The 12041-nt window shown below is 35.5% G+C and overlaps 1 protein-coding gene across 1 annotated transcript in view; it reads right to left on the reverse strand.

Moving 5' to 3' along the window:
• Positions 1 to 6775: 6775 nt before the first annotated feature.
• Positions 6776 to 12041, reverse strand: part of cd82b (CD82 molecule b) — a 41717-nt gene continuing 36451 nt past the window's right edge. The window contains exons 8-9 of the mRNA XM_073850374.1: positions 11107 to 11190; positions 6776 to 8830 (exon numbers count right to left, since the gene is read on the reverse strand). Of these exons, the coding sequence (XP_073706475.1) occupies positions 8753 to 8830; positions 11107 to 11190 (162 nt within the window). The 3' untranslated portion in view covers positions 6776 to 8752. The remainder of the gene's footprint in view (positions 8831 to 11106; positions 11191 to 12041) is intronic.

Consider the following 12041-nt stretch of genomic DNA (forward strand, 5'->3'; position numbering starts at 1 on the left):
CGCATGAGTGAGAAAAAAACAAAAAAAAAAAACAGTGATTTGCGATTTAATTTTTTCACGTTGTTAAACTGCTTTAAATAAGTTTTTTCACATCAAACTACACTCCATACACCATAATGACAAAGCAAAAAACAAGTTTGTAACAACTTTGCAAATTCATTAGAAATAAAAAACCTGAAATGATTCCATTGCATAAGTATTCATACCCTTGGTTGTAAAAAGAGCATATGCTGGTTAGGTATGTTTTGATGCTGGTTTATGCTGGTCAAGGACCAGCATAAACCAGCAAAGGACTAGCATAACCAGCTAATGACCAGCTTAAACCAGCATCAAAACCTACCTAACCAGCATATGCTGTTTTTTTCAACAGGGACCCTTAACACGGTACTTAGTTGAAGCACTTTTACAGTCTTTTTGGTATGATGCAACAATCGTTTTTTGTCAATTTTAAGTCAAGGTGGACTCCAGTGAGAAGACTGTCCAATGAATATTCTGTCAAAGAGTTTAGAAGAAGAAATTCATTGTCTCTGTGTTTAGAAATCATCAATCTCTAAATAAAAAAGAAGTACAGAAGTAATTCTTTGTCGCAGGTTGCCAGAGCATTGCTGTGTGATTTCAAGTGAGAAAATAATGAAATATACAGTGTCTTGCGGAAGTATTCACACCCCTTAAATTTTTTTTACATTTTGTTACTGTATGTTGCAGCCTTATGTTAAAGTTACTTTTAAACTTGTACACTCCATACACCATAATGACAAAGCAAAAAGCAGGTTTGTAACAATTTTGCTAATGTATTAGAAATAAAAAACTGAAATTATTCCATTTTGCATAAGTATTCATACCATTAATGCGGTACTTTAGTTAGCACATTTACAGTCTTTTTTAAAAATCTTTTTAGTTTTGTTTTTGTCCATTTTAAGTCAAGGTGGGCTCCAATGAGTTTCATTGTGTGGACACAAACAGATGAAACCTATTTGAAATGTCTTTTGTGTTCCACAGAAAAAAAAGTGGTTTTGAGGGTGAGTAATTGTCATTTTTTAATTAACTGCTAGAGAACAACAGAAGTAATCCAATTTCACTCGTGTTTTATGACAATGAAAGTCCAAATGAAAAGTAGTTTCTTAAATTGTGAATTTTGTCCAAACTTGTGTCAAAATGTTTGTAACAAACTGAATGAATGAATAAATAAGAAAGCAAATCAACTGTGTTTGTTACAAAGTGTCCATTTGAGTTTGGCATTCAAGCGTCCCAAGATATTGTTGTGCATTAGAGTTCACTTACAGTCAAGGCTCAGCTTTGCCCTGATATCAGTGTCATTGACTAGAGATGTACTTACAATACAAGTCAGTATGACAGGGAACCAACAACCAAAAACAGGAAGTCCAGCAGGGGTGTTCCAGCAGGATGAGGAAGAGGTACTCTGGTGGAGGTGACTTCTGTGCTGTGGATGAGTAAAACCATTTCCAGGAAAGCCTCTGAATGTGGAAAAGAGCACAAGAAGAGGATGCAGCATGCACTTCGTGAGCCAACTTCCATATTCTGCTGCTGAGTCAAAGCAGTTACTTTCCAACATTTATCACGCATATGGAGATTACATAACTAATAGCTGAAAATGACACCATATTAGATTAAAACATATTCAGCATCTGCTCTAGAATGTAGCCTCTCTATCTAACAACCTGTGTTACAAATCACACTTATTCAACAAGCAATGCAGATTTGCAAATACTTGAGGAAGAAAAGATAAATAATTTATTTGATATGGAACTGAATAACTGAATTTGGGTCATGGATTTAGATCATATGCAAAAGCAAACCACCAGTTTGCATTCAGATACTGTCAGTGTAACTACAGAAGCAGATTTCCTGGCAGCGGTTCTGAGGTCGCTTGTCCTCCGTGACAGACAGCAAAGCGGTTTCTTCATTTTTTCTCTACGGGACCGCAGAGGTTCACATGAGGCAGACGAGACGATTTTCATCGTCGTTTCAAACCACATTCTTCTCCTGCTATTAGAACAGACCACTGGACCTCAATTCGAATAATGACTGACCTCTTGTGGGGATCTGAGAAGATATCATTAGCCACAAATAACATTCATAATGCATTACTCCTTTAATTATAAATACATCAGAGGAATTAAAGATTCTGTATATTGTCTATAATTAATAATACATCTTTTGAGATAAAAGAAGAGTTATGAAATGTAAAACTTGCTGTCATTTTTAACATGAAATTGTATGAACTATATGATTTAAGTATAAGACCATGGACCACAAAACCAATCATAAGTAGCACGGGTATATTTGTAGCAATAGCCAATAATACGTTGTATGGGTTGAAATGATCTGATTGAATGATTGTTCTTTTATGCCAAAATAATTAGGATATTATGTAAAGATCATGTTTCATGAAAATATTTAGTGAATTTTCTACTGTAAATATATCAAAACTTATTTTTTTATTAGTAATATTCATTAATAAGAACCCTCAGATTCCAGATTTTCAAAATAGTTGTATCTTGGCCAAATATTGTCCTATCCGAACAAACCATACATCAATGGAAAGCTTATTTATTCAGCTGTCAATTACAGAAACTTGACACTTATGACTGGTTTTTGTCGTTCTTTAACTGGGGTTTCAGCAGTTAGGAACCGCACATTTAGTCTTACGAGATCTCATGTTAACCAATAGCGCCCTCCTCTGGTTACAACTTCCAATGCAGCTCTCAACAACAAGAATGAAAGAATTAGTTCACCTCCAGATAGTTTACTCACCCCTGTTTCATCCAAAATGTTCATGTCTTTCTTTCTTCAGTCGAAAAGAAATGAAGGTTTCTGAGGAAAACATTCAAAGATTGTTCTCCATATATAGTGAACTTAAATGGGGATTAGTGGGTTTTTGCAGTTTCAGTGCAGCTTTAAAGGGCTCTACACTATCCCAGCAAAGGAAAAGGGTCTTATCTAGCTTTTTCAAAAAAAGGGGATAGTTAGCCCAAAAATGAAAATTTTATGTTTATCTGTTTACCCCCAGGGCATCCAAGATGTAGGTGACTTTGTTTCTTCAGTAGAACACAAACAAAGATTTTTAACTCAAACCGCTGCAGTCTGTTAGTGATTTAATGGCAGTGGATGGGCACCAAACCTTTGAAAGTAAAAAAAAAAAACATGCACAGACAAATCCAAATTAAACGCTACCGCTCGTGACGATACATTGATGTCTTAAGACACAAAAACGATCGGTTTTTGCGAGAAACTGAACAGTATATCATTTTTTACCTTTGATACACAGAAATGTCCAACTCAGCTCAGCATCCAGCACGTTACACGTGTACGCGCTCTGACGTAGTATACGTAAACGCCGGAAGGGGAAATCGATGAAAAGTCAACAGTCCCGGATGAGTTTGCGCAAGCAAACGTAATCTTTTAGCTTTAAATCGGTTTGAACGATCAGGATAAGCGCAAGTTATTACCATTTTGAATAGCCGCTATACCCACAATCTCTGTGCACTGTGTAAACAATGAGTGTTGTATAAACGCGACAGATAGCTTCCGGTGTTTGCTACGCCAGAGCGGGTACACATGTAAGGAGCCGGATGCTGGGCACGCGCTCGGGGCAGTTGTTGGACATGGCTGTGTATCAAAGGTAAAAAATTATATAAATACTGTTCAGTTTCTTGCAAAAACTGATCATTTCGTGTCTTAGGACATCAATGTATTGTTATGAGCCGCAGGGTGTAATTTAGATTTGTCTGTGCATGTTTTTTTTTTCCTTTCAAAGGTTCGGTGCCCATCCACTGCCATTAAATCACTGCAGACTGCAACAGTTTGAGTTAAAAATCTGTAGACCAATAGGCTGCTTCTATTTGAAGATTAATGACATATGTAAGGGATAATCAACTGTTTGCCGTGCATTAAAGGATTTTAAATGCACGATGTGGAGTTCGCGGAGGGTGGTTGCCTCCGCAAAGTGCATTTTAAATCCTTTAATGCACGGCAAACCGTTGATTATCCCGCTTATTCCATGGTTATTTGCCAAGTTATAGACAAGTTAAAACTAGTACTGCTCTTTGCAGCACAATATTTGACCGAATAGGTAAAAAATACGTTATTCAAATAACTGCTTCAAATCACACAGAGATGAAATAGTGCGGTAAGATCACATTTATTTGAATGAATTATAGCATTTGTTTCAGTAAATTATCGATCGACAAGGCGAGAGAGAGAGATGACATTCCAATAGTGTGTGTGTGTGTGTGTGTGTGTGTGTGTGTGTGTGTGTGTGTGTGTGTGTGTGTGTGTGTGTGTGTGTGTGTGTGTGTGTACCTGGTATTCATCACGTTGTGGGGACCAAATGTCCCCACAAGGATAGGAATACCGGTAGATTTTGAGCTTGTGGGGACATTTCTCAGGTCCCCATGAGGAAACAGGCTTATAAATCATGCACAATGAGTTTTTTTGATGAAGTAAAAGTATGCACAATCTCCTGTGAGGGCTAGGTTTAGGTGTAGGGTAGGTGTAGGGCCATAGAAAGTATGGTTTGTACAGTATAAAAACCATTACGCCTATGGAATGTCCCCATAAAACATGTAAACCCAACATGTGTGTGTGTGTGTGTGTGTGTGTGTGTGTGTGTGTGTGTGTGTGTGTGTGTGTGTGTGTGTGTGCGCGCGTACCTGCCTGCATGCTGCGGGTCTCTCTCTACAAACAACAAATTCATTCAAAAACAGCCGTTTTACCACCTAGTTGCTGAGGAATATAATGTAGCGATCTAGTATCTAGGATATTTTAACAATAAGTTAAGAATCGCAGGGAAGTGCTGACAAGAAGTTTATGTATGTGCGCAGCACAGTGCTATCTCTGAGTCAGACCTCTCTCTCTCTCTCTCTCTCTCTGTGTGTGTGTGTTTGCGTGCATCAATTAAAGCAGCGCATTAATATAGAACGGTGATTTAACTGACTTGGAACTACCTGTGCATTAAACGGTTTTACTGCACACCTGCCAGCCAATCAGAATCCAGTATCCAGACATTCCATGGAATAAGAACTATTAAGCCTTCCATAGCCTGCTGTGACCTGGATCTGACGTCACCTATCAAGCTTGGTGGTCATTCTCTGCGCAAGTTTGAAATCAAGTTATGCAAACCAGTAAATGAGATATGAATTATGAAACGAAAACAGACTCAAATTACACTCTTTCAGTGTTTTCACAAGCCTGTCCGTCTCAATATACTGTCCAACACGGCATACATTCACATCAAATGCTAACTCAGCGGCAGAGTTCCACTCACACAAAGATGTAATTTCCACTCGGGACACGCTTTTCAAAATCCTGTTTGTGTCTTCCACTTTTAAACAGTTTTGTTAAAATAATCTCTTGTATTGTAGAATGCACGCTCAGCACCACAGAGAGTTTCACGCAATCGTTAAAACGAAACCAAAAGTAAAACGCACGCGCATTCAAAAGCAATTTTAATACTGCACATTTAGAGAGCGAATCCCGCAAATTAGGCTACATCACATATCTAGGCTGTTAGTATGTGGGCTATTATAGGTTGTGTAATTGTCTATAGCTCTAGAACATGCTTGAAAAATTCGGTCTCTATTTGCACTTTGAATATTGAAGATGGTTTAAAAATGCAGTGGTTGTCCCTTGCTTAAGGCGTAAAATACTAAAAAAAGGCTTTCAAAAACAGCCAATTTGCTTGTAAAGCATCAGCAATAAGAATCGGCCATGACAAATCAAGATTGGCACATTACTAAAAAGAAATTGGGTGCTCCTAAATTTTTTTGGTGCTCCTAACTTTTTGAAGTTGGGAGCACCAGTGCTACCAAGTAAAAAAGTTAATTTCGAGCCCTGAATTTATTGTAATTAATAGTTCCAACTTGTACCCCTAAATGTGCATTGAAAATGGACAGCTCATAAAACTTGCTAAAAATAAATCAAAATGTTGATGATAACACATAAGCAGTGTTTCAAAATGCTCTCAATTACATATAGATGCATCCTGTATGCATTAATGAGTGTGGTGGCGTTTGGGGTGTTGCTCTGGGATGGGTGAATATGAAAAATCACAGTATACTCACTACAAAAAACTAGACTACACCACTGGCTGTAATCATAACTGCGTACGAAAATGATTACAAAAGATTGCTGTTTTACCGCCTCTAGTGTTAATTTCTGTTGGAAACTGCAGTGATAAGTACTTATTAATAACAAATATTCATTTTTTGGTGAACTATCCCTTTAACCACAAACGCTCCTCTTGCCTTAACTTGATCTCATGCATTACTGATCATGTATGCATGATGTAGGGAAGTACCAACCCAGTGTTTACAAAGTGGATGTGCAAAGAAAGTCAAACAAAAAAGGTAAAACAACAATGTCGGAGGATTTTTAAGTTGGAGGAGAAAATGAGATGGAGTTTTTTTACCCTACCCTACCTTTGTGAATCGAAGTACACAGACAAAAAACTAACCATGAGTTATCGTTCCAGTGTGATTATTAATGCTTAAAGACGGCATGCACACTGCAGAGCAAGATGAGCATTTGTGGTTAAAAAGTATATATATATTTAAATTCTTTCTAGAAAATGACCGTTCATTTAGCTAGATAATTCCTTGGCTTGAATTGTGTAGAGCCCTTTGGAGCTGCATTGAAACTGTAATACTTCGATCTTCAACCTGCTGATCCCCATTGAATTCCTGGATTTTTTTCCTCAAAAACCTTCATTTATTTTCGACTGAAGAAAAAAGGACATCTTGGATGACATGGTAAGTAAATTATCTAGACATTTTTATTAAAGTTATTGTAAATACTGTTCTTTTGAACTTTATATTCATCAAAGGATCCTGAAAAAAATTACCTTATATAAAAACGTTAACCCATTATGATCAAGTTTTAAATGGTTCTTGTGCACCAAATCAGCATATTATGATTTCTTAAGGATCACATGACACTAGAGAGTCAAGACTGTTGTAAATACAGCTTTTCCATCACAGAAAAACATTTAATATACGTAATATAGGTAAAATATATAAACTGTTATTGTAATAATACTTTAATTAAAAATACAGTAAAATATAAATGTAAATAAATTAGACAAAAACAAATGCAGACCATTACAATGAAGGTAAGATAATATCTATTAGAAAGAAATGAAGTTTGGTCTCTCATGACGTTACATATAGACAGAAATAAACAGATTAAATGACACCCACTCAGTGACAAATCACACAGATTGTGTCAAAGTTTTTTTTAATCCAACTCATAACTGTTGCATAGACATGTTTTGTACTACTTAAGCAGTTTACTACATAAACATGGCTTCCCAATTAAACAGAAAATCTCGCATAAGAAATGTAGAAAAAAACCCTTCATCTTCACTTTACCTCAGAAATACAGTTATCAAAATATCTGTCCATTTCAAGGGGAAAAAAATGCTTTCAGTATCTAAACTAGAGTTCTAGAAGACAGCTTCTTGACAAAATACAAAAAAAAAAGACTGAAATTACTTCTAAGTCTGTACAACTATCAGTTTATTTTAAAGGACTGAGCTAGAAAGAGAGTGACTTGGTCATTCTATTCTCTTATCTTCTCAGAACAAGCTTCGATTGCTTCTTTTCCGAACAAACACTACTGCCAACAGAAACGCCGGGAACAACTGCTGATATGAACAACACTGACATTGTTTACATCAGCTTCACTTGAAATAATAAAAACATAGACAAAAATATTAAAAAGAGGAAACGAAAGATATTAAAAAAGCCTCACACAACTTCACACATTATTTTGGTTCAGCTGAAATGGGTCAGTAACAGGAAGACAGATGTGAATTTTGCTGTGGCGCTGCAGGCTACAGCTGAAGCTAGTCAGCAGGATCTGTATCAAATGCCTGTTATAGACATACTTGAACAGCTGCTTTACCCACACCAGCACAGCAGAAGAATCTGTGGTATACGTGCCCATCCTAAATCCACATACACACCCTGATCCACAGAGCGATGTAGGGCGACTCACATGTAAACCACAAGAAACGCTATAGTACGCCGTTCTAACCTTGTCATTTGCCCTAGAATTCCTCAACCGCAGCCATCTTTACCCGCACCGCACCTGCCTCCGCCCTGAGTGACCCAACCCTGGCTAATAACACTTCGCTTACGTATAGAAAAGCCATCGTTAAGGGCTGCGATAACTAAGATGTAGTTATTCAGTAAGAAGAAACCTCATTGAAGTATGTCAATTGTATTTATATACACATAATCGAATTGAAAGTACACAATTCTCATAATAAAAAAAAATGATAAAACGTAAAAAGTGTTGATTTTCCCCTCTGGTTTATAAAAATATTTTAAAAGTAGCTAATAGCTCTTCTCTAAAGTGCTCTCTGATTCAACTAAGAATGAAAACCATAATGCAACAGTCAGTGTACAGTATATGCTATACACACGTGAGAAACCAAATATAAAGCTATTTAGACCCTGCAGAGCACTAATAAGTAAAAGATCACTAGTTTCTTTGAATGAAAAATAGGCAACAGTCCTTATCAGGAAAGTGTGGATCCTAAACTGGATTTTTCTGATTTTTAAAGGGGATAATAAAGTTAAAGTGAAGAGTGTGTGTGTGTGTGTGTGTGTGTGGGTGGGTGATTGGATGTGGTCTGGTCTGCTTTGTTCCAGTTGTTATGTTGATGTGGAGAGGCTGTAACACTGCTGTTTTCTGATGTGGGAGTGAGTCACTGAAGCGGGGTTTGCTCTCAGTATTTGGGTACTTTGGTGTAATCCTCCTGTTGGACACTCTTGCACAGGCACATGGACAGGATCATTCCTAAAAGCTGAAGTAAGCAGATACAGTGATCACAATCTGGTTTCCCACCTCTCTCTCATACACACAAAACATTTTCTGCTCATCAAAGCTGCATTTATTTAATTAAAAATATAGAAATATATTTAATATACTTTAAAATAGAATGTATTCCTGTGATGCAAAGCAGAGTTTTCAGCATCATTACTGCAGGCTTCAGTGTCACATGATCCTTCAGAAATCATTCGAATATGCTGATTTATTATCCATGTTGAAAAGATATTTTTTGGCAACCAGTGATTTTTTTTTAGGATTCTTTCATGAATAAAATGTTAAAAAGAACAGCATTTATTTAAAACAGAAATAGTTTGTAACAATATACACTACCGTTGAAAGTTTGGGGTCAGTCAATTATTTTGTTCATTCTATATTTGAAAGAAATTCATACTTTTATTCCAGCAAGGATGTGTTAAATTAATAAAACGTGATAGTAAAGACTTATATTGTTAGAAAAGATTTCTATTTTAAATAAATACTGTTTTTTTAACCTTTTATTCAAAGAATCCTGAGAAAAGTACCACATGTTCCAAAATCGATAATAATTCTGAAGGATCATATGGCTTAAAACTTAAAACTTGAGTAATAGCTGATTAAAATTCAGTTTTGCATCACAGAAATATTTTATTTTACTCTATATATAAAAATGGAAAACTGTTATTTTAAATTGCATTATTATTTCATAATACTTTTTTTCCACCTAATAATACTTTAATGGACTATAAATCTAAAAGGATATGCCAAAATATTTGGTTTTTGATCACTAATGTAAAAGCCATAGCACATACATCTAGAGAAGCATAATTTTTTAATAATACTTTTTTTTTAGTAAAGATTAAATCAATAGTGACTGAAATATTTTGTAACATCATAAATGTATTCAATTTCAAACAAAAGCTGCTCTTTTGAACTTTCTATTAAATCAAGAATCGTTAAAAAATGGTTTCCACAAAAATATTAAGCAGCACAACTTTTTTCAACATTGATAATAATAAGAAATGTTTCTTGAACACTAAATGATCATATTAAAATGATTTCTGAAGGATCATGTGACTTTAAAGACTGGAGTAATGATGCTGAACATTCAGTTTTGGCATCACAAGAATGAAACACATGTTAAAATATATTCAAATAGAAAACAGTTATTCCAAATTGTAATCTCATTTCACACTATTACTGTGTTTATTGTATTTTTGATCAAATAAATGCAGCTTTGGTGAGTAATCTTTTGAAAACGTAAATCTTACCATGCCCAAACTTTTTTATGGTACTGTAGATTTACAGTAAAAATGTGTAAAATATATTAGATTTTTTTTTTATAATTTAAATTAATAAATAATTAAATAAAAATATTTAATAAAAACATAGTTAAAATAAAAATGAAAAAAATATATATGAATAATTATAAATACAGAATATGCAAAAAAAAAAAAAAAAAGATCCTGATCTCATGACAAAAAAAAAAAACGTACCTGTGGGAACTTTTTCGCAAAACGCGAAATATATACAAATAAGTACATATCACTGCAGTTTCCAACAGAAATGAACAGTAGAGGCGGAAAAACAGCGAGATCTTGTAATCGTTTTCGTACACAGTTATGATTATAGCTCCATATGTTTCACTTTCCAGATGTTACAGACCTGCTTGGTAGCTCAAGCGGCACAGAATTGGACTTAAGATGCATACCTAAATCCTTGGGTATGAATCCCATGAAAAAACATGACTCTGAGCTGAAAGATTCAAGATCAAAAAACAAGCTAAAACAGCATGATTGTGATTGCATTTTTACATCACATTCCCTTTTGTTCATGCTATCGGATAGGTTTAGGTGTAGTGTAGATGGTACGTTATTTGAAAACGCCACAGAGCTTAGAGTTACAGGACCACTCAATGGACATTTCGAACTGTCAGAACTGTGGTGGGACACGTGCAAACCCAACGTCACATAAAACGTACCACATGTACGTTCATCTGTTCCAGAAAAAAAAAGAAAAAAAGCGGCACTCAGTGGACATTTCACAACAAATATGTCACGAAACGTACATGGCGGTACGTATGTTTTTTCTTGCGTATTTTCTCACAGGTATGTTTTCCTCATGAGATCAGGTTGTGTTTTTTGGTAATTTTCCCCAAAAGAAATAAATAAAAGAAAGAAATAGGATAACAAGGTGTAAATATTAAAAACAAGGTTACAAGGAAATAACCATGAATTTGTAATGCATTTTACATAATATGCTTTTTAGGTTTACCTCAATCACTGCAATTCCAACACAGACTCCCAGAATGACTCCACAGTTCCCTAGGAGCCATTCCTCCACACTAGATGCACAACCCTGGACACAGGGAATGAAGAGAAATGAAAAAAAAAAAAAAAACAGAACAAATCAGGGGCAGGGGAGTGAAAAAAAGATATGCAGGGTTTGGAAAAGATCCTGAGCAGGCCAAGCTGTCCAAAGATAACATCAGAGGAGACAAACAGAACAAGCCAAACTCAAACTAGGGGAAAGAAAGTGAAAGTCTAGAACAGTCAGCGGTCTAGTTTACAGGAAACTATTTGATTTACAGTAAATGCTTTGGCCGCTTATTCAAACAATGGGGACTGGGTTTACGCTACAAATATGATTCAGTTTCCAAATTAATTTAAGTGATTGTATTATGGGAAAGAATTCAGAATTCCCTTTAAATGTAGATGGTTTATAAGCAAATATGCAAATATAAAATCTATTTTAAAAAATGGCATGCCTGGGCTTTGAGACCTAATGAGCAGAAGCACCACCTGTGCCACACTCATGAATCAATTCTTTATTAATGAAAGTGCCAAATGCTTGAATGGGGACTCAAATTTTGGCATGGAGTGAATGGTTAACAGGCTGAGAAAAGCTAATATCCAGTCCACAAAGGAAATCCATATGTTGTACTAAAAGCAAACGGAAAGAGGGAGAGAATGCACCACAGATGGAGAAGTCTCGTTAGCAATATGTAAGAAAAATATCAGGATAGAAAGAAAATTAGCAATGAAAATCACTTTAGCTTAAAGGGTTAGTTCACCACAGGATTTCTTTTTATCTATGGAACATAAAAGAAGATATTCTGAGAAATATCTCCCCGTTTTCTTTTTTGTTCATGAAATGGAAATCAATGGTCACCAAAATAGTTTGTATAGCAACATTCATACAGTTTCTGA

The sequence above is a fragment of the Garra rufa genome, chromosome 11, assembly GCF_049309525.1.
Source record: "Garra rufa chromosome 11, GarRuf1.0, whole genome shotgun sequence".
NCBI lineage: Eukaryota > Metazoa > Chordata > Actinopteri > Cypriniformes > Cyprinidae > Garra > Garra rufa.